Source organism: Strix uralensis, chromosome 3 (genome assembly GCF_047716275.1).
Source record: "Strix uralensis isolate ZFMK-TIS-50842 chromosome 3, bStrUra1, whole genome shotgun sequence".
NCBI classification, from domain to species: Eukaryota; Metazoa; Chordata; class Aves; order Strigiformes; family Strigidae; genus Strix; species Strix uralensis.
In genome coordinates, this window is record NC_133974.1 from 110,928,754 (window position 1) to 110,954,601 (window position 25,848).

At 46.5% G+C, this 25,848-nt stretch overlaps 1 protein-coding gene across 1 annotated transcript in view; it reads right to left on the reverse strand.

Moving 5' to 3' along the window:
* The window catches only part of LOC141941654 (TOG array regulator of axonemal microtubules protein 2-like), a 41,186-nt gene extending 18,194 nt beyond the window's left edge, over window positions 1-22,992 (reverse strand). The window contains 15 exon segments of the mRNA XM_074864624.1: window positions 927-1,032; window positions 2,676-2,799; window positions 4,871-5,035; window positions 6,194-6,353; window positions 7,289-7,482; window positions 9,307-9,353; window positions 10,395-10,567; window positions 12,135-12,370; window positions 12,822-13,106; window positions 13,829-13,963; window positions 16,368-16,410; window positions 16,412-16,502; window positions 16,778-16,918; window positions 22,450-22,508; window positions 22,891-22,992. Coding sequence (XP_074720725.1) covers window positions 927-1,032; window positions 2,676-2,799; window positions 4,871-5,035; window positions 6,194-6,353; window positions 7,289-7,482; window positions 9,307-9,353; window positions 10,395-10,567; window positions 12,135-12,370; window positions 12,822-13,106; window positions 13,829-13,963; window positions 16,368-16,410; window positions 16,412-16,502; window positions 16,778-16,918; window positions 22,450-22,508; window positions 22,891-22,992 — 2,061 coding nt within the window.
* Between the last annotated feature and the right edge of the window lie 2,856 nt (window positions 22,993-25,848).

The window sequence follows — 25,848 nt, forward strand, 5'->3', positions numbered from 1 at the left end:
AACTTTTTGGGGAGAATTACGCCCATTTTGTGAATATGCATGAGGGTAGTCTATAAGGGTGGGGGTGGCACAGCTCCACCTCATGTGTGTCGGTGGGGAGCCGGAAAGCCCCCCCCGGCTCACCAAGCCTTTTTTTTGCTTGTTCTTATTTCAATAAATTTATAAAACTATTTTCTGGTTCTGCCTCTGCATTTATAACAGAAGGACTGATTTTCATGGAAATGAGCTAAGTCTTACTGTCTTCTGCAAGGAAAGAAAAACTTAATATATTTGGCAGTCGTGTAGTAAGAGTACAAGGCAGCTGGCTCAGGCCACAGACACGTGTCAAGTTGGAAATACAGCCACAGATGTTAGTAAGGAGCTCAGATTGACAACTCTCTATTAACTGAGAGCTGAGATAGTGAAGCTGTGCGCGCCTGCCCTGCAGATCCACAGCCAGGCCCCTCCAAGCACCCAGTGGCTGCAGCGCAAAATTCCACTGGTGCACAGACGCAACAGATCAATGGGAAGGACAAATTACCAAAAAGCACGCAGAAAGGAAGGAGGAGAAGATATCAGGAAACACTGGAAAATAAATACCTGCAGTCAATCCCCCAGGATGCTGAGGAGGAGGCAGTGGGAGGAAGCTGGGAGGCAAAAGCTGCCGTGTTTAATTACAGCTTGGGCAGAGACCTGGACTGTTGCAAATCACCTGATCAGTGTCTCAGATTCTGCATTTGTATATGGCATAGCTCAAAGAGGAGAGAGACAGATGTCCAGTGGATATAGCTGTATGTACAGACAGATCATAGAGATAGGTGACATAACTATTAGAAAAATGAGTAATGAAGGCAGACACTGAGCACACATGTAGATGAACAAGCACATATCTACTCTACAACCCATGTACAAGGCACAAGGGACGCAATTGAACACAACATTCTTACCTCTTTGGTAACTGCCAAGGAAACAGCATGAAGCTTAGAAAGAAGGACTTCTGAGTGGCAGACAGCCAGGCATCTGACGCTGAAGAGTCCCTTTGCCTTCTGCTCCCTGAAAGGCAATTACCAAAAAGATTGATTTTTCTCACCACCCAAGAACTAGGCAGCACCCTCTGAAATTACCAGAGTGTCAGCTCAAACAAACAAAGGGAGGTGCTTCTCATACAGCACTTAATTCAGTCGTGGAACTCGTTGCCACAGGATGCTGTGGCAGTCAGAAGCACACATAAATCCAAAAGGCAAATAGATGCTTTCAGAGGGGATGGGTTAATTTGTGACCGTTAAACAAGACAGCCTTTCTGAAATCCCTGGCACATGAAGTCCCGATGTTGCTGCTTCCTAGAAGCTGGCAGACTACGCCGTGTTTCTGCTGCTTGCACCCTCCCTGTACCCCGTCCCTGAGATACAGTCCCATCTGGCTGTTACTGGGGCATTTTCCCTCTCCGCCATCCCCAGAGGGCAGTTCAGGAGTGAGAGTCTGCACTGCCACTCCAGAGATGAGTTTGCACTCTGCAATCTAGTCCACACGCCGTACACACACACCTGCCCCACCCCATCCCATCCCACAAAAAAAAGCAGTATGTCCTAAAAGATTGCACACCTGGGCAAGAAGAGCCAAAATGCTGGATTTTCCCTGCTTAAAATAACACCCACAACAGCAACATGTTATTTAAAAGTCGTAAAAACCCACCTCTTTCAGCACTACCTTTGTGAAAGACCTGAGCTGCATGAAGGCACGTGATGCAGTCACTGGTTCACCAGGGCTGCAGGCAAGGACTGGGAACCCATCCCCACCGGGGTCCCTGAGTGTAACCCAGACCCCCCACACCTGCAGCAGCTCTCTGTACCTCACAGGTCACCACACAGGAACAGGGAAGAGAAAGGGGAGAGGGGCAAAACAAAGCAACCGTGGAAGATTGTTCATGGTTATCCCAGTATGAACGGAGCCCTAGTGTGTGCTGACCCAGAAATCAAAAAGACAACCAATACTATCTGAAATTTGTAGAGCCTCCTCCTGTCTACGTCTAATTTCAGGACACACTGTGATTGTCAACAAAACATCTTTGGCCCATATTAAGCAGTGAGAAGGCAGAAGTTGAATTCTTAAAGTGCAAGATTCTGAAAGGATTGTTTTTTCTTTTGCCTTGTCTTCTGCCATGAGGTCTTCAGAAGAAATGACAGGCTGAGCAACTCTGCACCACATCTAAGTTCATCCCCAGAAATAGGAACTCCCTGTAAGCACTCCTGGGACTCACATGCAGGAGGTCACAGGCAAGCCCCATCTCCTGCTGCTGCTGCCAACAACAGGACCAGAGATAAATCCTTACTCAGTCCCACCTGGGCCAGTGACCTGAGGCCCCCAAGACTCTAAACTCAAGACCACTTCTGTCCTGCTTCTGGCTTCAGCCAGCAAATCACATTGTTCCATAACTTTCCCTCTTCCCTGAAGATTTTGTTTGCAGTTACGTGGACCAGAAGGCAAAGCTAGGAAACAGCATGGACCTGCTGCAGCTGTAGCACTGCTATTAGGACCAAGGCAAGTAAAAGGCTGCTCTCGCGCCTTCATACTGTGACTGCTTTGGAGTAGTTTCACTAGTTCCCTTTGGACATCTGGGCTCAGAGGCACTAGGAAAAAACCTTTCCAGTTTAGCTTTACACTGAGAGGGAGAAAGAGTGAACAGGGGTCTATCTTACCAATTGTCGCTGCTGAGCCCTGTGAGTGCTTTGAGCAGCTCCTGCTGTGGCTTAGGGACGGGTCTGGCTTCCCAGGTGTCCCCACACTCCAGGAAGTCCAGATCATTGGCCAGCAGCGAGTTTGCTGTAAGGAGAGGGTCAGACATCAGCATCGCATACCCCAAGGCAAGGCACCCCGCCACCGAGCAGACCGCAAGCCAGTCTCCCAGCCAAGACTACAAACGGGTGCAAACTGGCATTGGTTCAGAGACTTCCCTGCTGTCTGGCTCATTGCTTTCCCCAGCACCCAACCATCTCCCAGTCACCCCCAGCTGGGCACCAGCTCCTTGTTTAATCCTGAAAATTGCACACACAGAGCCAGCTCCCAAGTCCATAGAGGTACCACAGCCAGCCTGCAGATTCATAGTGCCACAGAGCTCATGCTCACTGGGAGCCACTGCTGCCCAGTGAAACTTGCTACCCTGGGAGTAAGCTCCTGAGATGTGCACATACCTCCCTCTATCACCTCCCTGTAACCTGGAGCACTGGGAACAGAGACACGCTGTAACTTTCCGAGGAAGCATCTCCAGATGCCCCCAGTGAGCACCAAGCCTGAACAACTGAGTCCTGTTGGGCTCGGGCGAAACCCCAAGGAGCAACCACCAGGCAACAGTGATACCTGACCCTCTAAATCTGACAGTGCCTCTGTTTCCATTTACTTCAAATATTCTAGACAGAAGGCAGCTGATTGCACGTACATTTTAGCATACTGTTGGGAAAGTAGTAGTTTATGGATTTTGCTATTTTCCAAGTGTTATGAATATTTACTATTTCAGAGGTACCCACTACCTGTATTTCGAAGATGCTGAGGTGAAATTTATTTGTTATCAAATGTACTTGTTTGCAAACTGCAGTGCCTAAGCTTTCTCTTGTGGAAAAATGCAATTTCTAGTCGAGATAGTTGTGACAAAAAAGCCTTCCAAATGTGAACTGAGAATAAAAATATGTAAATATAAATGCAAATTGTTGGCAAACACATTCTCTTGATGATAAATATACAAGGTATAAGAAAATTCAGATGACAAATGCATTTGTTATGAAACCTATTTGTCATCAGAAGCACCACAGGTCAAAAATTTCATGTCTTGCACTCAAAAGCTCATTTTCTAAAGTGTAAATGAAAACACCTGAGCTGTCTAAAAGTATTGAGTATAAATATTGCACAGAATCTAGATGAACTGCTATGGACTCTGTAGGGTTTTTATGCTACCTTGCATGTTCTACAAAGTACAGAGGATGGAGAAACTGTAAAATCAAAACTATTCAGGTGGGGCCTAATTTGGGTGTCACCAATATCCCTGTCAATGACATCAGTGATGTCACTGCACAAGTATGTAGATATACACAACTATATTCAATATGAATGGAGAGCCACGTCAGGATAGTTCTGGTCCATTTTGAAAAGCAGAGTAGCATCACTAGAAAAGAACATTCAAAGTATCATTCCTAGCTCCCTTTTTCTTAACTCATGCTACTCAGGATCATAACACAAGGTAGGCTACCCACAAAGGAGAGACAAGAATCACTGCAGACTCACTATCTGCTGTATATTTACTGCACGTAGCAAGAAGCCTGGGACGACCGGACAGCCTCTCCTGTATGTTGTCTGCTACACACAGCCACCGTATTTGGGTGGGGGGACAGAAGAGGCACTGCTTCTTCCCAGCTTGCGTGGCAGGCGGTAGGATGGGAGAGCCTAGAAGCCGTTAGGCACTTGTAGGTCCAACAACAGGATTGTACCAAGTCACTAACTTCCATGCAGAGACAACCCTTGCTGTGACAGCAGAAAAGCTGGCTGGAGAGCCAGACAGCAGCACAGGCAGAGGGCCAAGATGGTGAGTGGCTAACTGATCACAGTGGTACATGTATGTGCACAGTGAGCACCTTGCCAGGCTGCACCGGAGCTCAGCCCTGCAGTTACAGCTGCCTCCCGGCAGCAGTGTTATATTTTGGTATGGACAGAAGCTAGAGCTTAAGGCTTTACCACTACTTCATTCAGCTCAACTTTCCAACGGATCTGTAAGCACCAACTGCTCCAGTATCACTAAGCTGGAATGGATCCAAAGTAGGTTTGCTGTCAATCCTCAGAACAGTCTTTGGACCTAAGATCCTACCTGTGGTTAAAGAATGAGGTAGTTTGTGCTCCTTGTCCTCACCTGAGGATTTGCGCGGGAAGCTGTCACCCTGGCTGATGACAGGGATGCTGGGAAGTGGCGGCCCGTTGACCCGCTTCCTCAAGGCAGTACCAGCGCGCTCTCCGTGTGCGTTGCTCGTGCTGGGAGACATGAAATCTGTCCCATTGACAGGCGGTGGGCCAAAGCCTGCAGAGACCGAAAAGGACCTTGTAAAGTGGAGAGTGACAGCTGTGGGCTGGGAAAGGTCTAGAACTCTTGCTGGAGCTGGGAAACATCCCTTTGTTGTCCCAAACAACTCCCAGCATAACAGTTGCACACTAAAGTGGGACAGTGATCACAGAATGATGGAATCGTGTGGGTTGGAAGGGATCCTTAGAGGTCATCTAGTCCAATCCCCCTGCAATGAGCAACAAGATCAGGTTGCTCAGAGCCCCATGCAACGTGACACTGAATGCCTCCAATGATGGGGCATCGACAGCTTCTCTGGGCAACCTGTTCCGGTGTTTCATCACCCTTATTGTAAAAATATCTAGTCTAAATCTACCCTCGTTTAAAAGCGAATGCAGTGATGCTTTCCCTAAGAAATGAGGAAAACTCAGTACTGCTTTTCTTTTGCTTTCCTGTTTCAGAGGCTGGATAGGGAAGTTACATTTCTGGGGCTCCCACCTCAGCACTCCTCACCAGTATACAAAATAATAGCAAGAAAAAGAGCAGGGAACCTCGTCCAATGCCCTTGGGCTGAGTGCTGACTCTTAAGTTCCCTGCTGCTGCACTCATGGTAGCACATGCAGCAGTCCAATCAGAGCCCACCAGCTGTGATGAAGTCAGTAACACTGCTGGCTCATGGGGGTAAGACATAAGCACTGCCTAAGGGCTCCAGCGCAGCTCTGCAACGTGAGATCCTCAGCAGGGAGTGGTGTGAGCAGCATAATCTGTCCTATCATGTGATCAAGATCGTTTGTGGTTTAATTAGAAATAATTTGTTTCTTCCACCTTGGTGTGCACCTTGGTTGAAAAGCATTCTTTTGGACTCACCCATTCACCTTTCCCGGAGGCTAGACTCAGAGAGTCTGAAGCCCCGATGTAGTTTGCAATACAGAATTATCTAGTCTGAAAGATAGGAGAAGGGGGGAAGGTGATATTCTGTGACTGCCTCAGTGTGGGCCATGGGCAAGATGCTTCATGCCTCTGTATTTTTCTTTGGAAAATGGAAATAAATCCTATTCTAACTTTCACTCAGATGCAACTGTAACAGCCTTCCAGTGTGATTTCATAGACATTTGCAACACTATTTAAAGAGCAAGCAAGTGAACAAAAAGGCCCACAACTATAGTAACCACTTACTTTCTTTGGCTGTATCCCCAGGGTCAACACTCTGTGTAGGAAGCTGCAAGGACTTCTCCTTTTCTCTCTCTTTCTCCCTCTCTCTACGCAAAATCTCCATCTGTCTCATTCGCTTCTCGTCTATTTTCTTTTGAACTGACTTGGACAAGGTAACATGGATCTAGTTGCAATGAAAATACATCATGGAGCATAAAGATTGATACACGAACCATATAAAACACCTCATCAGGAACACAGTGGTAGAGTGTCATAGTCTTTAATGCAGCTCCATATACATCCCCATAGTTTCAGAAGAATTTCTCCTGTCCTCACCTTGGCATACAGTTACACCCAGTGATGTATAACACTTCAGTGCCATAACCTTCCACTGGCCCAAGGTACTGTTTCTCAATCTATGTCAGGAAGCCCTGCTTGAACCAAGAGCGTCAGAGGAGTACTTCCAGACATATGAAGAGCTCACGTTACCAGTGAACAGGCAGTTCAGTTCCTACAGGCCAGGGCCGGGGAATAAAAACCATCTGCAATAACCAGCAGTGAGAGGTAATTTGCTGTTTCTTAACACTCACAGACAGTAATCGCAGCTGCTTCTCACGGACTCAAACGCTCTCTGAGAACATGAGTCCAAAAACGGAGTCATGTGAAAACAAGTTGGAGAAACATTGGTCTTAATGAATACAAAAATGAGAATGAGAGAGCTGCGAGATACAGCAAGAAGGTAACCAAGAAAAAGCAAGCTCTTCCATTTTAGTTTGCAGCCTTGCTTATTACACTCAACATTATAATCTTTGCTTCGGTGCTTCCGAGCATGCACTTTGCACATGTTCACTGATGTGTAACTTGCTCTGCCGTTCAGATCTGCTCTAAATTGGCCTTCGTACATAAAGAATACTTCTCATGTAACTTTACCACCATGTCTCAACCAGTGACTTCTGCACCAGTGAAAATACTCAAGCAATTGCTCTGTAGCTGTCAAATGTATTCCCAGGAGAAGCTGCTCCCCAAGAGGGGAAGATACTGATTTTCAGTGACATTTTGTGCTAAGCACTGAGCAGTCACTGAAGAGGAAGGCTGCTCACCCCTGTCCTTAGCCCTTACCCTTCCATTGTTGTACTTCAAGTCGTCATCACTCAGAAGGGAAGGGTTCATGAGATGATCCACCTCCTTGATCTGCCTGAGTGGGGGGCCTGTTAACGGGGACAACACAGTTTCACATAAATGTCCAGAAGACTTCAGGCCACCATCAACACGATGCTGGAGAACAGGCAGGATGGGTTCCAGAGTCTGGAGCTCTGATAAGACATGGATATAGATTGTGTGTGAGAACAGCAAGGTACATGTAACCTCTCCAAAGAGATGGGGTACTACCATGGTGCACTGGCAGCAGAAATGACATTACTTTGTTGGCCATCAGACTCAGAACTACTGCATGATACAGGCCTCAGCCCTTGGCTTCTGGTGAGCAGCTTTGCTTCACAAAGAAGAGCAAAAAGATGGAGATTGCTCTTGACAAAAGGGTTCTTATCTGTTCCTATCCATTTTGATTTTAGTAAACATCCTCATTTTCCCAGTTACCCCTGTTTTTTAATAGCTATATGCCTTTGTAGAGAGGAAGAATCAACATTCCCTCTTCTTTGCTGGAATATTTTAGAGGGCATTTAAAGAAAAGCTTAGGATTGCTAGAGTGTTACCAAAACCAGAATTGTGTTCTTGAAGCTAGAGAATTTGTTTTCCCCAAGGAGTTTCATTCTAAAATGTAGCAGATCAGCCCACCTTCCAGGCAGCCTGACTAAAGGCTGATTTTCTTAATGGGAATAGCACAATGCAGCTCATTCTGAAATACTTTCCAACACTGCTGTTAAAACTCAGAGAACTAATCATTCCTTACATGGCTTCACAGATGATAAAATCATGTGATAGCCAAGCAGTAAAAAAGGAATAACTTTCTTAAATCGGGAGGTTTTATCCCTGCAGAATGGTCAGGTCAATAAGAAGAGAGAAAAATGGTTTCATGATATAGCTCATTTCTAGTCCAGAATGTATCCAGCAAAAATGTCACCTTACTTACTCAGCAATAATTCTCCCTAGTTGTACTCAGCTTCCTAGCTGCATATCAGCAATAAAGGAATCATTCCTATGGGGCGTGCCCAGTATTTGGCAGAACTAACACTGAGCTCAGGGACCAGTGGATCTTATCCCTTTTTTCACATCAGCAAAATTATTTGTTAAATTCTCATCTTTCCTATTGCTACAAACCCACAGATGACAAAGGAACAGCAACGGTGTCACTGAGGTTTTCAGCTTACAAGTACTGGCTGACACAGATCCACCAGACACTGCATTTTGCCTTGCAGAACTCTTATCGCTAGTGATAATGTGAGGCGGGGAGGGGAGAGAAGCCAGTAGGCATCTCCTACCGCAGCCTCAGTTTGCAATACTGACATATGCAGATAGAGTAGGGGAAGAGATTGGTAATCATAAAACTAGCAGATGTGGCTTGAGGCACATGAGTTGCACAAAGGAAACCTCAGTTCATTACTCAGCATTTAATTTAGGCTTGTGCTTTAAGAGGACGGAAAGCTCAGATCCTGCATAGGCTGGATCCTTTTTTAAGTCTCTTTCTCTGTAAATGGAAAATTCACAAGGACTTCCTATCACGCAAGGTTCCACTATTTCTCCCAGAGCAAAAATAGGCAATGTTGATTAATCTACCTCATATCTCAAAGACCTTGGTTCAGAAACTGCACCAAGGGAAGGTTTTCTCCTTCAAGTGTAGGAGGAAGGAGTGGGAACATTTCTCATTTCATGTGAAATGCCTTGTTTTTCTCTAATCTTTGTGACATTAGAGACTGTGCAGGGATGTTTTCTTTTCCTGCTGTGCATTTCCAGGGCCTCAAGGTACCCGCTCCAGCTCCTGCCATTCATAACCCCATGCTGGAGTCATTTTCACTGAATCACCAGAGCACATTTCCCAGTGACTGGGTTCTGGGGGAGCCATCTGAGCATATGAAGGAATTGAAAAAAGTGACAAGATGGTTTTCAACCGAACTTTCACAGTGCCACCCATGGGTCAGGACTCCTATGGTCATTTTAGGACAGCCATGCCCTGTACCTACCTTGAAATTTAACGGTCTTCTCTTCAATTCTGCTGCCTGATCTTGGCCTTAAGAAAAACAATAAAAGAATATATGAGGAGATAGAAAGAGAAGGAGGGGTAGCGTTAAAGGCGGCAAACTTTCTTAGCGTGGTCGTCCTGATGAAGGAGGACATGCAACTCATAAACCCAAGAATATGCAAAGCTGATTAATTGTTATTAAACTTTCGGTTGCTGGAGTCACACAGAGCTCATCAAGCTCTAGTTGAAACACAGAAGTCATTCTTCAGTTTGGGCCAATTCTATCTAATTCTGCTGTCTCTCCTTTTGGAGCTAAGTGGCTCTCACTGTTACATACGTCCTTTCTGACTCAGCAAGAGAGGTTAAGCCGGCTGCCTTTACTCTGCTGCAGAAGCCTAACTTTGCCCGGTCATGACTTCAGCTGACGGCAGTATCTTGTTATACATGGTAATACCACTGCTGTCTCCTTAGAATAATATTACACCTCCCTGCTCTTCCAAGAAGAAAAAGGGTTTTTCCCGCTCAACTGGGAGGTAAGTATATTCAGATTGCATTTTAAAAGTCATGCTGAAGCATGGAACTATATTTCTATGTCTCCTTATTTATTGGAGATAAACCAAGATTTATCCGGGCTCTCATTTCACAGTGAAGACCCAGACACAGAGAAGCTACAACTGACACTTACAGAAGCAGCATCTGAATTTGCAGACAGCTATACAACAGCCAATACTTGCCCTAACATACTCTTGCAGGTACAGAAAGATCACACACAAAACCAGATGCTGTATTCAGATCTATGCAATACAGTTGCCAAATGGCACCACAAAGATTACAGGATGAATCGGTATCAGAGTTCAGCAGAGGACCTGCTTTTAAGGTTCTCTTAAGTCTTGCCTCCTCCTCCCCACCACCACTCTTAGAGTGTATGATGTCAGTTTTGATATTGTGCTGGATCATCACAGACACACAAAATGGTGAATGCACAGAAGTTTGCCTAAATATATTGGAGAGCTGACTGAGCAAAATAACCTCATGAGACAAGAAGTGCAAGGTGAATGGCATATTGGAGAAGCAGACACCTTGGCTTACCTCATTTCCAGGGCCTTTTGGAAAACCAGGTGCGGAGAGCTTGGGGGAGGCACTGCGCTTCTGCCAGGAGCCTCATCAGATGGTTTTGCAGTCTTGGGGATAGGGGGAATCAAAGCCAATCCCAGTGACTTCTTCCTATCCCCACCGTTGCAATACAAGGGCAGCAGGGAAGCCTGGAAATAGAAGAACACAGTGCTCAGCTTGAGCATCCAACCTTCCCCCTCTGATGCCACAAGAAGTTTAGCCATGCTCTCAGCTAGGACTTGGCAGGAAAAGTCAAGCGGATGGAGTAGCTTGGCCTAGAATGGGCAATGGAAAGGGAAGTGGTGAGGGAGAGACTGTGTCCCACACTGTTGCCAACTCTCTTCCCCTCTCTCACCTCTCTGGTAGTGGCTGCATTACCACCTGGCATCCATCTGCTTGGCATAAGGATGTTCTAGGGTGCCATTGCCTCTGTTAGCCTTTCTGAGGGTACAGGAACGGGTTTAGATCACTGTCCTCTCACAGTCCCTGAAGCGCCTACCAGCCATTACTGAACTCTGGCCAAGTCCCCACAAAGTCATTTTGCATGCTGTCAAAACCTGCTTTTCTCAAGCCCCTAATTTTTGTCTGCTTCTACCCTTCCTACAGTCCCCCACCAGCCTTCAGCCCAGATGCTAATGTGCTTTCTGGATGCTCAGTGCTCTCCAGCTCCCACACAATTCATCATCTCAGGCTCACTGTCATTTACGAAGTTCAGCAGAGCTCCCTACCCTGCTGTTCTGCGTAAGGTCTCTCTGCCTGCTGAAATTACTTCAGGCTCCCCAATGACATGGCTAGGAAGGGGGATGGAGGGAGCGGGGGCAGACACACACCCTTTCTTAGTATCCCATCATTCTTGTCACAGCTAAAGAGCCAGATCAAGACCTGTTCAAACTCCAGTGAAACCAACAGAGTTAATGTCAAGCATACATTTGCCCCTGTATCTGTAAGACTGAAATAAAGTACACTATAGCCTTTTATTGGTTATCCTGTTCACAAAAGCTGTTATTCATCTGCCTTCTCCTGTCCACCACGGCAAAACCAAATCAGCTGCAGCTTCTGCCCCTCCTGCAAAGGCAATCGAGTGGATGGGGTCTGGACTTCATTCCCCATGGCCAGAATTGCCAGTTTCCATCACTTACCCATGGGCAGACCCATGGGGGAGGATGAAGCTGCACAGAAGCCCCTGAACTCCAGAAATATTGTTAGAGATAACTGCGCAGGAGAACATGACTGTACAACTCAAAAGCTGAGACAACCTCAAGTTGAGTTTACAGGACTGCCTGCTCCAGCAATGATACCTTTTTCTATCTAAACCAGACAGAGCTGAATTAAAAAGCCACCAGGACACTGGTGTGTCTGCACTGGTGTCACAGACGCCTGTATTTTACTAACTGTAGAAGGATATGCTTGACCAGATTAGACACATTTAGTTGCTCCAACTGGTTGCTGGAGTTTTCTCAGTCATAAAACACAGCAGGAGCCACCAGAGAGCACAGAAACTATTTAGACACCTCTTCTCCTATTGATGTACACTGAGGACATGAAGTCTGTGGTATGCATGTTGCAAAGACATCTTGCAGCACAACGTCCAGCTGAGCTCTTCCTTGGATCAGCTGCTTCCCTGGACTCGCACCACAGGGAAAGAAGATCTCAGAGCTCTGCCTACGGGCAATAAACTGAGGAGGCACCACATGTGATTTGGCTTGGTTTCCTTACTTGAGCTCCTTTTGCCTCTGACGTCAGCTTCTTGTTATCCCCATCACTGTCGTCACAGCCTGTGCCATTTTCCCCATGCTCCTGCTCTCCGTTGCTCATACTGCTGAGCTCAGAGGGAGGAAGGCTGTTCTGGATGGGAGGCAGGGGCTTGGAGGTTGCCAGGAACCTCTGGGAAGCTGACGTGGAAACTAGTGGCTTCAGGGGAACCCCCCCAGGGTCACTGCCGTTAGTCAGGCCTGCAAAGTAGAGACACAAAGTGTAATAGAAACAGCACTGCAAACATAAAGCACTCACCGCTAGATATTTCATTGGACAGATTTCTTGGAAACTTCTAAATAACTGCACAGGGAAACATGCTCATGCTGGCAGCCACTTGAAGCAGGCCAGTGGACAACACTTACCCACTTCCACAGAGCCATCAGAGAAACACCTGTTAGACAACAGGGAGCCCACGGACCTGTGCTTACCCTGAATGTCACCTGCACACACAACCTCCCACTCCTCTCCCTGCCCCCCAGTTATGCACTCCTACAGCAACAGGAGGGCTACACAGGGAACTGAGAGCAGGGCAGGTTATTTCAGGGGGGCACATGCAGGGGAGAACTGTTCAGTGGGAATGGCAGCTAGCTCTCTAGGCTGGGAAAAGACCCTTCTTCCCACAAGAGAGTGGGCAGGCTCCCGCCTTACCTCTATGTGAGGCTAAGAGATCCTCAGACATCCTCCTCATCTTCAGCTTGTCCTTGATCGGAACAGTTTTTCGGGCAGCACTGCTCACCTCCCTCTCTTGGAGTTGCTGGGTCAAGGGTCGGTGAGAATGGTGGGAGAGATCACCACCATCCCCAGTACTGAGGATGTCCAAACTAGCCTTCATCCAGCCATCCAGGGAAGGAATGGCCCTTGGGTACGGATGTTCCCCATCCCATAAATTAGGCTTCTCTTTCATCTCGGTTGTTAATATGGACTGAAAAGAAGCTGTAGATCAGGTAAAAGAGAAGTGAGTTAGAGCTGACCTCACACCTTTACAATCAACCCATCTAATGAGTGAGGCATTCAAGGGCTTTTTTAATCATTCAGAAGATCAGTTGATTTGTATTTTTCATAAAACTAGCATCAGTTTAATTCTTCTGAACAGCATTGAGTTAGCAAGCCAGGAGAGAGAGGTTGAAGGCCCCACTGGTAAGAGGGAAAAAAAATTTCCCATTTCAGGACTTGGCTTCTGTGAAGACTACCAGTAAAGACCCACTCAGTGCTACTGATATTTCTGGAAAGCATAAAGACATCTCAGCAAGCAGGCAGACCATGCCAGCATTTCTACAGCATCTGAGGGGTAAGCAGAGGAAGAACTGGGAATTTACCTACGGCGAGACCATACATCAATAGCAAGAATAGAAACAGAACTCACATCTCATTACCATGCCTGATTCACGGCCAGTTGGGCCACAGTCTCTGTACTGTACACCGTGATCTGGCTACTGTTGATAAAGGAGAAAGCATAATGAACTAGTAGAGAGATGTGATGCCATGCACACCACTGGAGGAGGGCAAGATCATCTGCAGCTCTCTGTCAGCCACCTACTCTGACACAGAGTCAGCACATGAGGACTGACTTCCAATGAACATTTCTCTCTGAAATCAGCTTTTTTTTTCATTTGGCTGAGGACACCTATGCACATTCAACCCCTTTCCATCCTCACCTTCTTCTTCAGTGGTCCACTTGCTGCCACAAAACTGCAAGTTTGAATCAATGCTTCCGCCTCGCAGAGCTATGTATCTGGGTTTGAATTTGGGAATGCTCCCACAGTAGACAGCAACCGGGGTGTGGTACTTAGCTTTAAAAGAAGGACAGTACAAATTACTCAAATTTGCAATACAGAATCGTAGAGTCATAGAATGGTTTGGGTTAGAAGGGACCTTAAAGATCACCCAGTTCCAACCCTGCCCTGCCACGGGCAGGGACACCTTCCACTAGACCAGGCTGCTCAAAGCCTCGTCCAACCTGGCCTTGAACACTGCCAGGGAGGGGGCAGCCACAGCTTCTCTGGGCAACCTGTTCCAGTGTCTCACCACCCTCTCAGTAAAGAATTTCTTCTCACAGCTAATCCAAATCTATCCTCTTTCAGTTTAAAATCATCACCCCTTGTCCTATCACTATACTCCCTTATAAAAAACCCCTCGTCATCTGCCCTGTAGGTTGGCCACTTCATCTGACAGTTCCCTCACGACCCATAGATGCATCTCATCAGATCCCATGGACCTGTGCACCTTCAGGTTCCTTAGATGGTCTCAAACCTGATCTCCTCCTACAGTGGGCAGTTATTCATTCTCCCAGTCTCCACCTTTGCCTTTTTTGACTTGGGCAGTGTGGCTGCAGCCCTTGCCACTGAAGACTGAGGCAAAACTGTCGCTGTGTACCTCTGCCCTCTCCGTATCCATGGGAACCAGGTGTCCCATTTCCTTCCAAAGAGGGCCCACATTTTCCCTAGTCTTCCTTTTATCACCAAGGTATTTAGAGAAGCTTTTCTTGTTGTCCTTGATGTCTCTGGCCAGATTTAATTCTATCAGGGCTTTGGCCTTCCTAACCTGATCCCTGGCTGCTTGGACAGTTCCTCTGTATTCCTCCCAGGCTACCTGTCCTTGCTTCCACCCTCTGTAGGTTTCCTTTTTGTGTTTGATTTTGCATTTGATATGGAGAGGAAAAAACAGACACCCCTTCTCCATAGAAGACTAACACACTGTGATGGTTTTGGCTGGGATAGAATTAATTTTTTTTATAGTAGCTAGTATGGGGCTGTGTTTTGGTTTTGTGCTGAAACCTGTGTTGATAATTCAGGGATGTTTTCACTATTGCTGAGCAGTGCTTAACAGAGTCAAGGCCTTTTCTGCTTCTCACTCCACCCCACCAGTGAGCACAAGAAGAGCACAAGGCTGGGAGCGCACAAGAAGTTTGGAGGGGACACAGCTGGTACAGCTGACCCCAACTGACCACAGGAATATCCCACACCAATGGCATCACACTCAGCATATAAACTAGGGCGAAGATAAGAAAGAGGGGGATGTTCAGAGTGATGGTGTTTTGTCTTCTCAAGTCACCATTACGCATGATGGAGCCCTGCTTTGCTGGAGATGGCTGAGCACCTGCCTGTCAATGGGAACCAGTGAATGAATTCCTTGCTTTGCTTTGCTTGCATGAGCGGCTTTTGCTTTACCTAGTAAACTGTCTTTATCTCAACCCACAAGTTTTCTTACTTTTACCCTTCCGATTCCCTCCCCATCCCACCAGGAGGGAGTGAGCGAGCGGCTGTGTGGAGCTTAGTTGCCAGCTGGGGTTAAACTACAAGACATACCAAGTAGCGACCTGCAGTCCTGGCGTCCACAGCGATCTGTTTGCCCTCATGCTATTCTGCTTTGTGATGCGCTTGCATTCCAGCACTGTGACAGACAGCTGAACATTCTATAAATTTGCACATGTCTGGCAGTTGCGCATCCATGGCTACAGGATTCCTTCCCTCTCCTTTTAAAGGGTAGGCAACACACCATGGTCTCTAGAATTTGACAATGTCTAGTAAGTAGATGTTTTCAAAAGCTAGTTTGAAAGTGCTTTGTTTCTTTAATTTCCACTCAATTTTGAGTTGGGTTTTGTTGGTTTTCTTATTTCCCTTCACAACACAGAAAGTACGAGGACACAGTTAATCACCAGGTGTTATAACTAAAAGGTCTTCCCTCTGCATTACATGTCCCCAATATTCAGTGGGCTAATTTGATTACTCTATATGTAGGATCAGATTGTCCATCCAACCATTCTCCTTTGTTCTGCGTCACTGTTACAGGGGTTTATTCTGTGCTTTCTTCACTGCAGAGACACACAACCCCAACATAAACAGGGCCTGCCTCAAAAAATTTCTAATCTTGGCTGTTCCTGAAAATTCAAAATTGTACACAGCTTGTTTCCCTGCCCCTTGTCTTGGCCAATATCTTGCCCATTACCCAGCCCCTAAGGCTGGGCCCTCACTTGTACAGCATGAAGAATAGTTGCTGCACTGGCCAGCATCTCCAGGCTCTCATGATCAGCGCTTTGAATGCAGCTTTTGTACACGCTCTGCCTCCCTGAGCTGAGCAGCATTCCTGGGCACTGTCACTGCTGCTGCAGGCGAACATCCTCCAGGAAAAGGCTGCAGGAACAGGATTGCAACAAGCCCTGGCTGAAGAAGTCTCCAGTCTGCTGCAGTCCTTTACCTGCTGCAAAATCATCTTGCGTTGCCATGGTGGGGGGGGGGCATTGGGCTCTCTGCAGAGGAGAGTCTGCTCGATGTGCTGCTGGTCGCTGGGCCTGATACAGCTGCTGGTGGGTTCCTCTGCAGCATCGGGAGCCTACATGGAAAAATAACACAGCTAGTGCAAGTCACAGCCACCAATCCCTGGCATTACCCTGCCTACTGAGGTTCCTGTGTACGAAACTGCTCAAGTCAGGTGGTGTTAAAACAACATAAAAATACATTCAAGCTATGCTTTCAGCAAAATCATGGCCATAAATTCCAAATGCTGGAGGAAGATCGCTGTTGACATAATGGGGGAAACATAACTCCACCCCAGCAGCTGCTCTCCCCATGGCTGTATGAGCACGGCAGTAGAGGCACGTCTCTCACCGTGGCCGCTGCTGTTGGGCCCAGCGCAGCACACTGGAGTGGTTCCCGCTGAACTCAGCACTGCCGCTGCAGCAGGAGCATCGTTTCACATATTTGACAACAAAGAGCTGTAACGCCACTCTGGACTTGCTCCAACAACAACTGAAAAAATGAGGGATATGATAGTTTGCTCAATTTTAATACAAATGTACAGGGATTTAAGGGGGGGGGCACTGGGCTAACAATACTGCAAACTGGTTGGTGTAACCCCTATGTCTAGCACTTTCTACCAGTCTGTAAGATTTTTTCTGTAGAAAGGGATAGATAAGATTTTATGACACATCCATGAGTAATTCTGAGCCACAACTCAAACCACAAGCCAAATACTTCAAATCTGCCACCCACTGGGAAAGGAGGGAGAAAAGCAGTTGAAAAAAACTGCTGTTGTAGATAAATTGCCTACATTTATAGTGTTGCTGAGGTACCTATAGCACTTGCAGCACCTCAGAAAGCCTGAGGCTACAGCATAACCCTTATTTAGGGATGCCAGCTACCCAGAAACTATCCACCATGCTCACATCAGCAAATGCACATCCCACAGGACTAGTGGAGATGTAGACAGCGTTATAGTTCGCAGGGCATATGAGGGTAAAGGAGGTTTATGCTTAGCCCTTCAGGTTAGGGCTATAGCAAAACGTGACACTTTTCAGCTTCAGTCCCTGCAGTTCGTTTCCTTACCAGTTTGGTTGCTTTCACTTCGAAACTCTATAGAAATTTGTTTTCACCTTCTGACACAGACTTCAGTCACCATACAGGGCTTGAGCTTCCTTAAACGTATTAGCCCGTTTCTTACGGTCTAAGTGAGAAGTAAGGGGATTTTCCAGAGCGTACCTTAGGATAAGAGGTCAGGATGGTAAGGCAGCAGTAAAATTCCTATAAACGTCAGTGAGTACAGAAGGGTGCCAATGTGAACTGCTTTTGAAAATCCACTCTTAGGTGCCTCTAGATCTCTGCAAACAGAATGACTATCAGCTAAATATAGTCAGAAGGATCAATCACAGACACAGTTCAGTTAAATTATTACAGAAGGAAAAATTCCTCCGTGCTCAATGGAAGAAGCAAAGGCAGGTCCCTATTAATATGTTCTGTAAGCTTAAAACAAATAACAAAGAGTGCCTGTACAAGGACTTTAGATACTCTACTACCAATCAAATTTACAATCAGATAAAATGGTATCCTCAAGAAAATGTCAATAGAAATTGTTCATAAGGCCCTGTACTGCTCCACCCCCTGCCCAAGATATTTAACTCCGCTCAAAAGCTGTCAAAGCGTTCATCTAGAGTAAAGCAAGTGATTTCCGAAAGGCTGGAGTTAGCTGAGACAGTTAACCCACTTCCGACTTCCACTCTTTTTGTTAGTCTAGATAATTCACAGAGACAGCTTAAGGTCAAGGAATGAAGGTGCTTAGAGGGTTTTTAGAGATAGCTCCCATTACTTTCAATGAAAGGCAGGCACTAAATGGCCTAAAAAATACAAATGTAAATCTATTTGGACTGTGTACTTTAAAACAAGGATTGGAGGTTTTATTGTGAGTGGGATTAGGGCATAAAGCAGGGATTAAGGTATGTTTTCTTTGGTCTCATTGCATAGGATGAATATCTAAGAAATATGCCAGTGGCAATTTTGGCTGGTTAAGATCACCTCCTAAATGAAGCTGAGAATGCCCCATTGCTTAAGGTATTAAAAATGCCCAAGAGAAAACAGTAAGTACCAGAAATGAGTGTATCCTGTAGCTAGAAGGCTGTCTCTGCCACTGACTTACCCTGTAACACAAAGCCAGGCTCTCCATGTCTCAGTTTTGTTACTCTGCCAGGCTGTCCTACCTAAATGCTAGCGCACTATAAAGCGTAATGAGAAAGGGCATTACTTATGGCACCTCCATGGCCCCCAAAGGCTTAATTGCCTAAATTCAGGGCATAGTTCCTAATTCAGGTCAGCTACATGATGTGAAAACCCCCAAATGTACAGCTATGTAGGGTCACCCCTTTCTCCCTTGCACCAACACCACTGTGACTGAAACGATAATGGCAGTCATTTGCCTGCAGCCTGGGGGAAGCGCTGAGTGAGCAGGATTCATCTTTTGGCACTGCTGACAGGAGCATGGAAAACAAGCTGGTTCCATTCTCTGTAGAGTGAATAGTGGCAGTGGTTCGCTGCTGAGTGAAAAAAAAAGTGTTAGAAAATGGTTTCTGAAGAGGAAAAAAATGAAACCCAGCTGCATTTGAACAGCTCTAGGCCCTTGTGATGTTTCAGTAGACAGTAACTGTACTCCTTGTCATTCCTCTGCTGGGTTAATCAAAAGGAAATGCATCCTCTGGGATTTTCAGCTTCTTTGGATCACTAGCACCCAGTAAATGAAAACAGAGATTATTTAATGTTATCGTTACTTACTTTCCCAACTAACACGCTATTTCTCTGGTGGCATCCCAGCACAGCAAACATACAGTATCGTCACGTGAAGCATGCTGATGCCAACAACCCTACAGAACCTGTCAGGACTGGAGCTGCTGTGGATGTTGAACCCAATATCTCACCAGCCAGAGGCTTGTTGTGAGGGTAAAATGAAATTGGAGTGATCACGGTCGTTTGGGGGTTTTTTGGCCAGTGGATTTCAGCTTACAGGACCATAATGCATCTGTAGCATGAAGTTTTTATGTAGAGTAAAAAGCCCTCGTCTAGTGGAACTGGGCAGTTTCCCCAGGCCTGTGAGAGAATCACGAGGCAGATCCCTGTGCTCCTAATTGCATCTCTCCCCACTTTTCTAAGTTCTTGGTGTCAAAGCCACTTAGGTTAGACACACAGCTCACAAGAATTGCTCCTGTATCTTTCTGCACAATGATCCAAGTGGGATTACACATCCAAAATCTGTTTTCTCTTACCGTTGAATTTACTGTTTTGAGGAATTTCTGAAGCAGTAAACTTGCTTCCTCAAATGTTTACTGTGCATGGCAAGGAGCACAGACAAAAGATGTAACATGAAAAGCATCACCCATGTGATGCTCTTTTTACAAGTTCTGCCCTCAGCTTTCATTTGGAAGATCTTAAAAGTTCAATGCCCCTATCAAAAGCTCCTGCAATGGCTGCTTCTCAGCAGAGCAGGGCCGCTCAACCATGAAACAAGAGTTACCACAAGCAGCAGCTAACCCAGGGAAGCAAATCAAGAGTTTGGAATAAGCTGATCTGAATGCCAAACCTCATTAGCTCCTTCAAAAAGCACTTGAACAATCCCTCATTCCAGCTCTAATGAGGTGTTGTGCTGGACACCACAGTTATTTGAGTACTGTACACAAGTTTGCTCCCACTGAGCACTGCGACGTTCTCTGTTGGAGCTGCGGCCAAGACTGGTTATTCCCCAAAGGTGGGTGATTGATTGCTCTGTGGGCTCCTGTGACTGCCGGGCACAATGAGATGAGAAGGAGCCAAGTACACTGACACACCTTTGCCTGGAGCATAACCTAGCCTCACAAAAAGTGCTGGAAGGTTTCCCCTCCTTATTGAGGCACTTTGAAGAAGACCCTGAAATTGCAAGATCCTGAGCCCACGCAGGGCGTTGTAGAGCACCTCATGCGGAGATGTCCTCACCCTGAGGGGCCTCCGGGTGCTAATGCTGTATGAACATGAATTAGCTGACAGCAGTAAAACTGCAGGGGCTAGCACTAGAGAAAGCACGCAACAATCAGCTGCTGCTTCTGAGAGCAAGTCTTCAGGGCACATAGGACTTCTGCCATGAAGGACTCTAGGAAAGGCTCTAGATGCCCAACATTTAAAGTTTGGGTACAGAAGCAGTCACAATCAGCACCTTGAACTAATACATCCTCAAATTAAGTCCAACCAGTGGCCCATGTCTTAGAATGTTAGGCCAGATGCTTGTTGGCTCACGTCATTTTCTTGTAAAAGCACTTCCTTAGAAATAGCAGGCTTCTCTCCCTCAGTGCCTTCCTCTCAGCTGCCTTGGGGAGAGGGACCCCATAGTTCTGTGTGAAGCCATCCCAGAGGGCTACTAAAATACATTCCCTGGCCAGTAGTTTTCTCCTGGTAGGGCCTTGCATACTGTTCCACACACCTTTCATAAAGGCACAAACCAACTCCAAGCACTCTGACTACAGCAACTTTCCACAAACAGCTGCATAAATCCAAGGTAACTCCAAGTGAGCATCCTAAGGGCTCTTGTCCTGTCCCTGTGTAATCATCAGGCAGGGAAATCCTCAATGATCTGAAGCAATTTTATTCAGCTGCAACATAAGATCTGAGTTTTGTATTGAAATTTTTCATTATGAGTAACAAGCACTGGGAGCATAAGGTGCAGGGCTGATGTGCAAAAGCAGGAGCATATCCTCTAACGAGACCAGTTTAATTATCCATTTTATTACTCTTACATCTATTCCACTAAAGTCCCTGTACTATTCTTAGTGCTGTATTAACCTTGAAATACAACAGTTACCACTGCTCTGAATTTATTCCCATAAATTCCCATATTATATCATCTAATTCCACAGGCATTTAAATCCTTAGAGTGCCCAAGTGTCCACGTGCTGATGCCTGCTAAACACAGGGGCTGTCTTGCATCTGACCTGTTGCTCAGAGCCCCACACTGTAGTGCACGGAGGGCCCAGTGCAGGATCTTCAGTCAAGGTGGACAAACACCTATTTTCTAATACCTACCAGCTGGCAGCATCTACCTTGGGTGAGCCAGGTGCCAGTAAGAGGTAAAGGAGTAACACGCTGTCTCTGCAACAAACTGCAGTGCTTACAGGGAGGGGTACAAAAAAGAGCTGCCAGATTTGGACACACAGCACAGTAGAGCTGGCTGACAAAACCTTGCAACAATTTGGCTCACTGACCTGACAGAAAACACCACGTTGCCCCACTGCCATCACTTCCAACGTCCAAAAGTGAACATAGCCAAAGAACAGCATGAAAAGTGGAAGACTGCAGAAGCAGGGCTAGCTCTGCTGCTGATTCGTTGCCTGGTCTGCAGAGAAATAGAAATATAAATCTTAAGGCCAGAAAAAAGTTGGGAGCATATAAATGTGACCTCTGCAGGCCACAGATTTTGAACAGGTCAACTTTAGTTTCTTACAGGTCAGTATCTCCAACTGAAAAATGCAGATGATGCTTAGAAGCTTTGCAAAGCTCTCAAAGGCCCTGGCATGACAGATATTGCACAAATACACGTGGTTACCATTGTCATTACAGCAGTGGTCTCTGCAGCAGAGCCCCAGCTTGCTGAATTGTTAGGGGTGAGGGAGCATGGATATTACCAGGAAGAAAGGGAATGAAAAAAAGTGAAGCAAAGGCATTCTCTCCAGAAAGAAGGAGAGAAACAGGACAAAGTAACCAGCAAACACCCCTGATAATGAGCAGAGTCCCTGTATCTCAGCCCTTCAGAGAGTTCGGTTTGTCCTCCCTCTGCTGCTGTGGCAGGTCAGCATCTCCACAACCCAAAAGAAATTCAAGATGCGTTAGACTGTGGATCTTCCCTCCTCATACTCCCCAGATCCAGTTTTCAGAGATTCATACTTTTAGTAATAAACCCCTTTGAAAACAGAGGCTAACCTGCAGGCAAGTATGTTCATCAGAGTGGTGTTGCTTTGCGACTAGACATTTACGTATCAGAGAGCCTGTGAGCTCACTGGAGTTCACTTCTCCTCTCTTTGCTTGGAGTAGAATTATTCCACTTGTCCCCCACATCCTTTGGAGTGAGGTGTCAATGTTAAACTTAGCGAAACATAGCAATTTAAGCCATTGACAAGAGCAGACTTGATTACCATCCTGCAGTGGTGAACCATCACCCCTAGGAGCCATATAACATTGACCTAAACCTCGGCAGGGGACAATTCAGAACGGTGATTTGAGTTTGACCTTCCTAGATTGTACCTGGAAAATAACAGTGTGAGTCCAGGAAGGACCAAAGGTGTACTTTTTGCTTTTTGGCCCCAGTCAGAGCAAGGAAAGTTTGAGCAGGAGCTGAGCACAGACTTGCCCGTTGGCCCACACACAGCAGCAAAGGCAGCCTGAGGGCAGCAGCTGAGCCAGGGTGGGAGCTCTCATTCTGGCATGACAGAGGCTCTCACTCTTCTTATGAAGAGGAGCTCCCCTGTCAGCAAACCACCCCGTCTGTTCTGCAGCTCCTGCCTGTCCTCCTCTCCCCTCCTTCCATCCACCACCCCAATCATTGCTCTTCTTCCACACCTCCCAGGACCGTGTCTCTTTTAAATGACACCCAAGATGTCCGGTACACAGCTGGAGTCACCCAGCAGAAGCTTCCCTTGTGTGGCTTTAAGACTTTTCAAAACAACTTTTTGAACAGAGAAAAATAAAAGGAAAAATCATCAAATCTTTCTCCCAGATTTTATTGCCTTCTGAGAGAGGACGCTTGCACCAAGCAACCTCCACCAGAGCACAGTAAAAGCAACCCCTCTCCTGGCTCCTGCCAGCCCCTGCCAGAGCACCACCTTGCTGAGAAAGCAACAGCACACGAGACAGGCTATCCACCAACCTCCTTCACAAACACGCGTGTTCTTCACTTTGGAAATCTAGCTCCACGTTGTTAAGCTCGTAATCTCCCCAGGAGCTGTAAAGCTCCGCTGTGGGTTGCCTCCCACAGGGCAGTGAGGATTTCTTCTGCTCCAGACCCCGTGTTTCCAAAACTGGAAGCAGGGACAGCCATTTGTCAAGCCAGACCCCTTCTCCAGGAGGACAACAGGTTCCCCCTTCCAGGTGTACAAGCTCAGCAAGCACACAGTGTCACATACCAGGAATAAACAAGGCTGCATAGCAACCACTTCTCTGAAGAAATCTGGAGCGTGAGATGCAAGGAATATCTTTTGCCTGTAGGGCTGGCAGGCAGATTCCCGGGTGCTGCAGCCACAAGGACCCGAGGGACCTCAGGAGCACCCAGACCTTCAGGCAGGGACACCCTCTGAACTGCAAAGTGCTCCCGGTCCCTCCCTGCCTGCTAGTGACTGCTGCACGAGAATCATCCCTAAAGCTTTGCACAACGCACAAGCAAACAGCAAAGAACGCATCTGCTGGAAACTGATAAAGTTTCCACCCCCTTTGCTGCAGGATTTGATCACGTCTCTGCACAGTAAATTGCTTAGCTAGGCAGCGTGAGCTTGGAGCCCCTCTCGGTTAGATGGGTGTAAATCCATACCAGCCCTACAGAAAGCACCACATTCAGGCAAGATTAGGAAAAGAGGAGAACTAACTCCTTCAGCCTGGCCCTCCAGCATGGCATGGCCACAGTCACTGCACCCTGGGCTGTGGAAAATTACGCAATATGCAACGCACAGCAGGTATTTCGTTTTCTACTCTGTGTGTTTTGTTGTTGTTATGCTCATTCAAAAGCTACTTTCAAATGTAAAAATAATCACATTTTCATCATTTCCATGTCTAGTTTGGAAGTCTTCCATAACAAGGTCACTGCTGGCTGTTTTTAGAAACACCCATGTACACAAAAAGAGAGAGAAACTTTGTGCAGAGGTGCAAGGGCTCACATGAGGTTCTCTGTTAACTATGAGTAACAGCAGCTCAAGCTGTCTTTACAATCATTTGGACGCAGAGTGTCCACATGAGTACTATGAGAAAAGGAATTCAGACACTAAGCAGTGAGTCCTCAGCAATTGTATCCAACCTACAAGCCAACGGATAAGTGAGAAGGCGCTCTTTAGCTGTAAAAATGTGCAGTAATTCAGCTCCTACAGGAGAAAAAAGGCCACAGAAAACCATCTGCAGGAGTTAGCAATCTTTCTCCAACTAGCAAAGGCAGCACATGCACCCTGTTGCAATTTGGGGAGATGACTGTCACATCACTTGGTAAAAGCAGCAGCAAAGCCAAAGGGAAACATCCTCCTGCCACTGCTGAGCCACCCCGTAGGTACCAGCGCTGTAGGAGTAAAGGATTCAGCCTTACGATGAGTCACCTTAAACCACGCAATTCTCTCAGCTTCTCCAAGGCTGAGTAATCAGATATGTGAGAAAATAACAACCCTATATATCGCAGAATGGCAGAAAATGAGCTGACTGCAGCAAATGGGTCTCCAAATGTGACATCTCCTGCATGAAACAGGAGAATTCTCTCAAAAGGCTTCTCCCTTTTGCTACAAACAAGAGGCAGAGGACTGCCCTCGGACTTCAGCACTGCTTTAGACCTTAGGAGACACAAGAAAAATTCTGCCTCAGCTGTGTTGTGGGCTTTAGGCAAGATTCAATCTGCTCCAGCTCCTGCCTGAAAAGCAAGCATAGCAGAAATGCTGCTTGTTCACCTTTCTCAATACTTTCTTTTAAGGCAATAAACCCTTTAAGGTAGGAAATTGTCTCTTCCTACACATGCGTGCATCATCTAACAGAGCTGGTCCCACCATCAGCTAGGAACATTACCATAAAATAGTGGTGGCAGTAGCTCTTCAAAGGACTTCCCCAATACCGTTTTAGGTTTTTCCCTTTAATTAAGGAGCCAGCAATGAGCTACCAGCTCAGCTCTAGTGAAAAAGTTAAGCTCCTGGGTGTCTCAAAATGAGCACTTCTACGGGGAAACAGCATTAGCAGCACTGAAAAGTGTGACCCTCATTAAATCACCAAAAGTGACAAAAGTAGAGCAAAGATGGTCAGCTGGTCAGACTAAGACCACCTGGGAGCATCTATGTCCAGTCTCTCTCCCTGAGCACCTGCTTACACTCTCTTTTCTTTTGGTTCAGTAATACTGAAGCTGATGGGACAGATTCAATCAAAGAGAAACCTGAAAGACTACATGCTTAGCCGTAAAAACAGTAAGCCAAAGTTTTATTTCATCCTTTCTAAAAGGAAATAAAAAACTGCAGCCATAATCAGGGAACAGAGTACCTTCCCTCCTTGGGTCAGACCCACTTCACCTCCAGCAGCGTCACTCACGTGGTCGTGCTCTTCTGTCACCTGCACACCCTGTAATGATGCATTACATTACACGGGGAAGGGGCAGCGTCCATGCACTCACATACGTCCTGGAAATGAACCTGGTGACAGCTATCATGCCATTGCTTGAGACAACATGG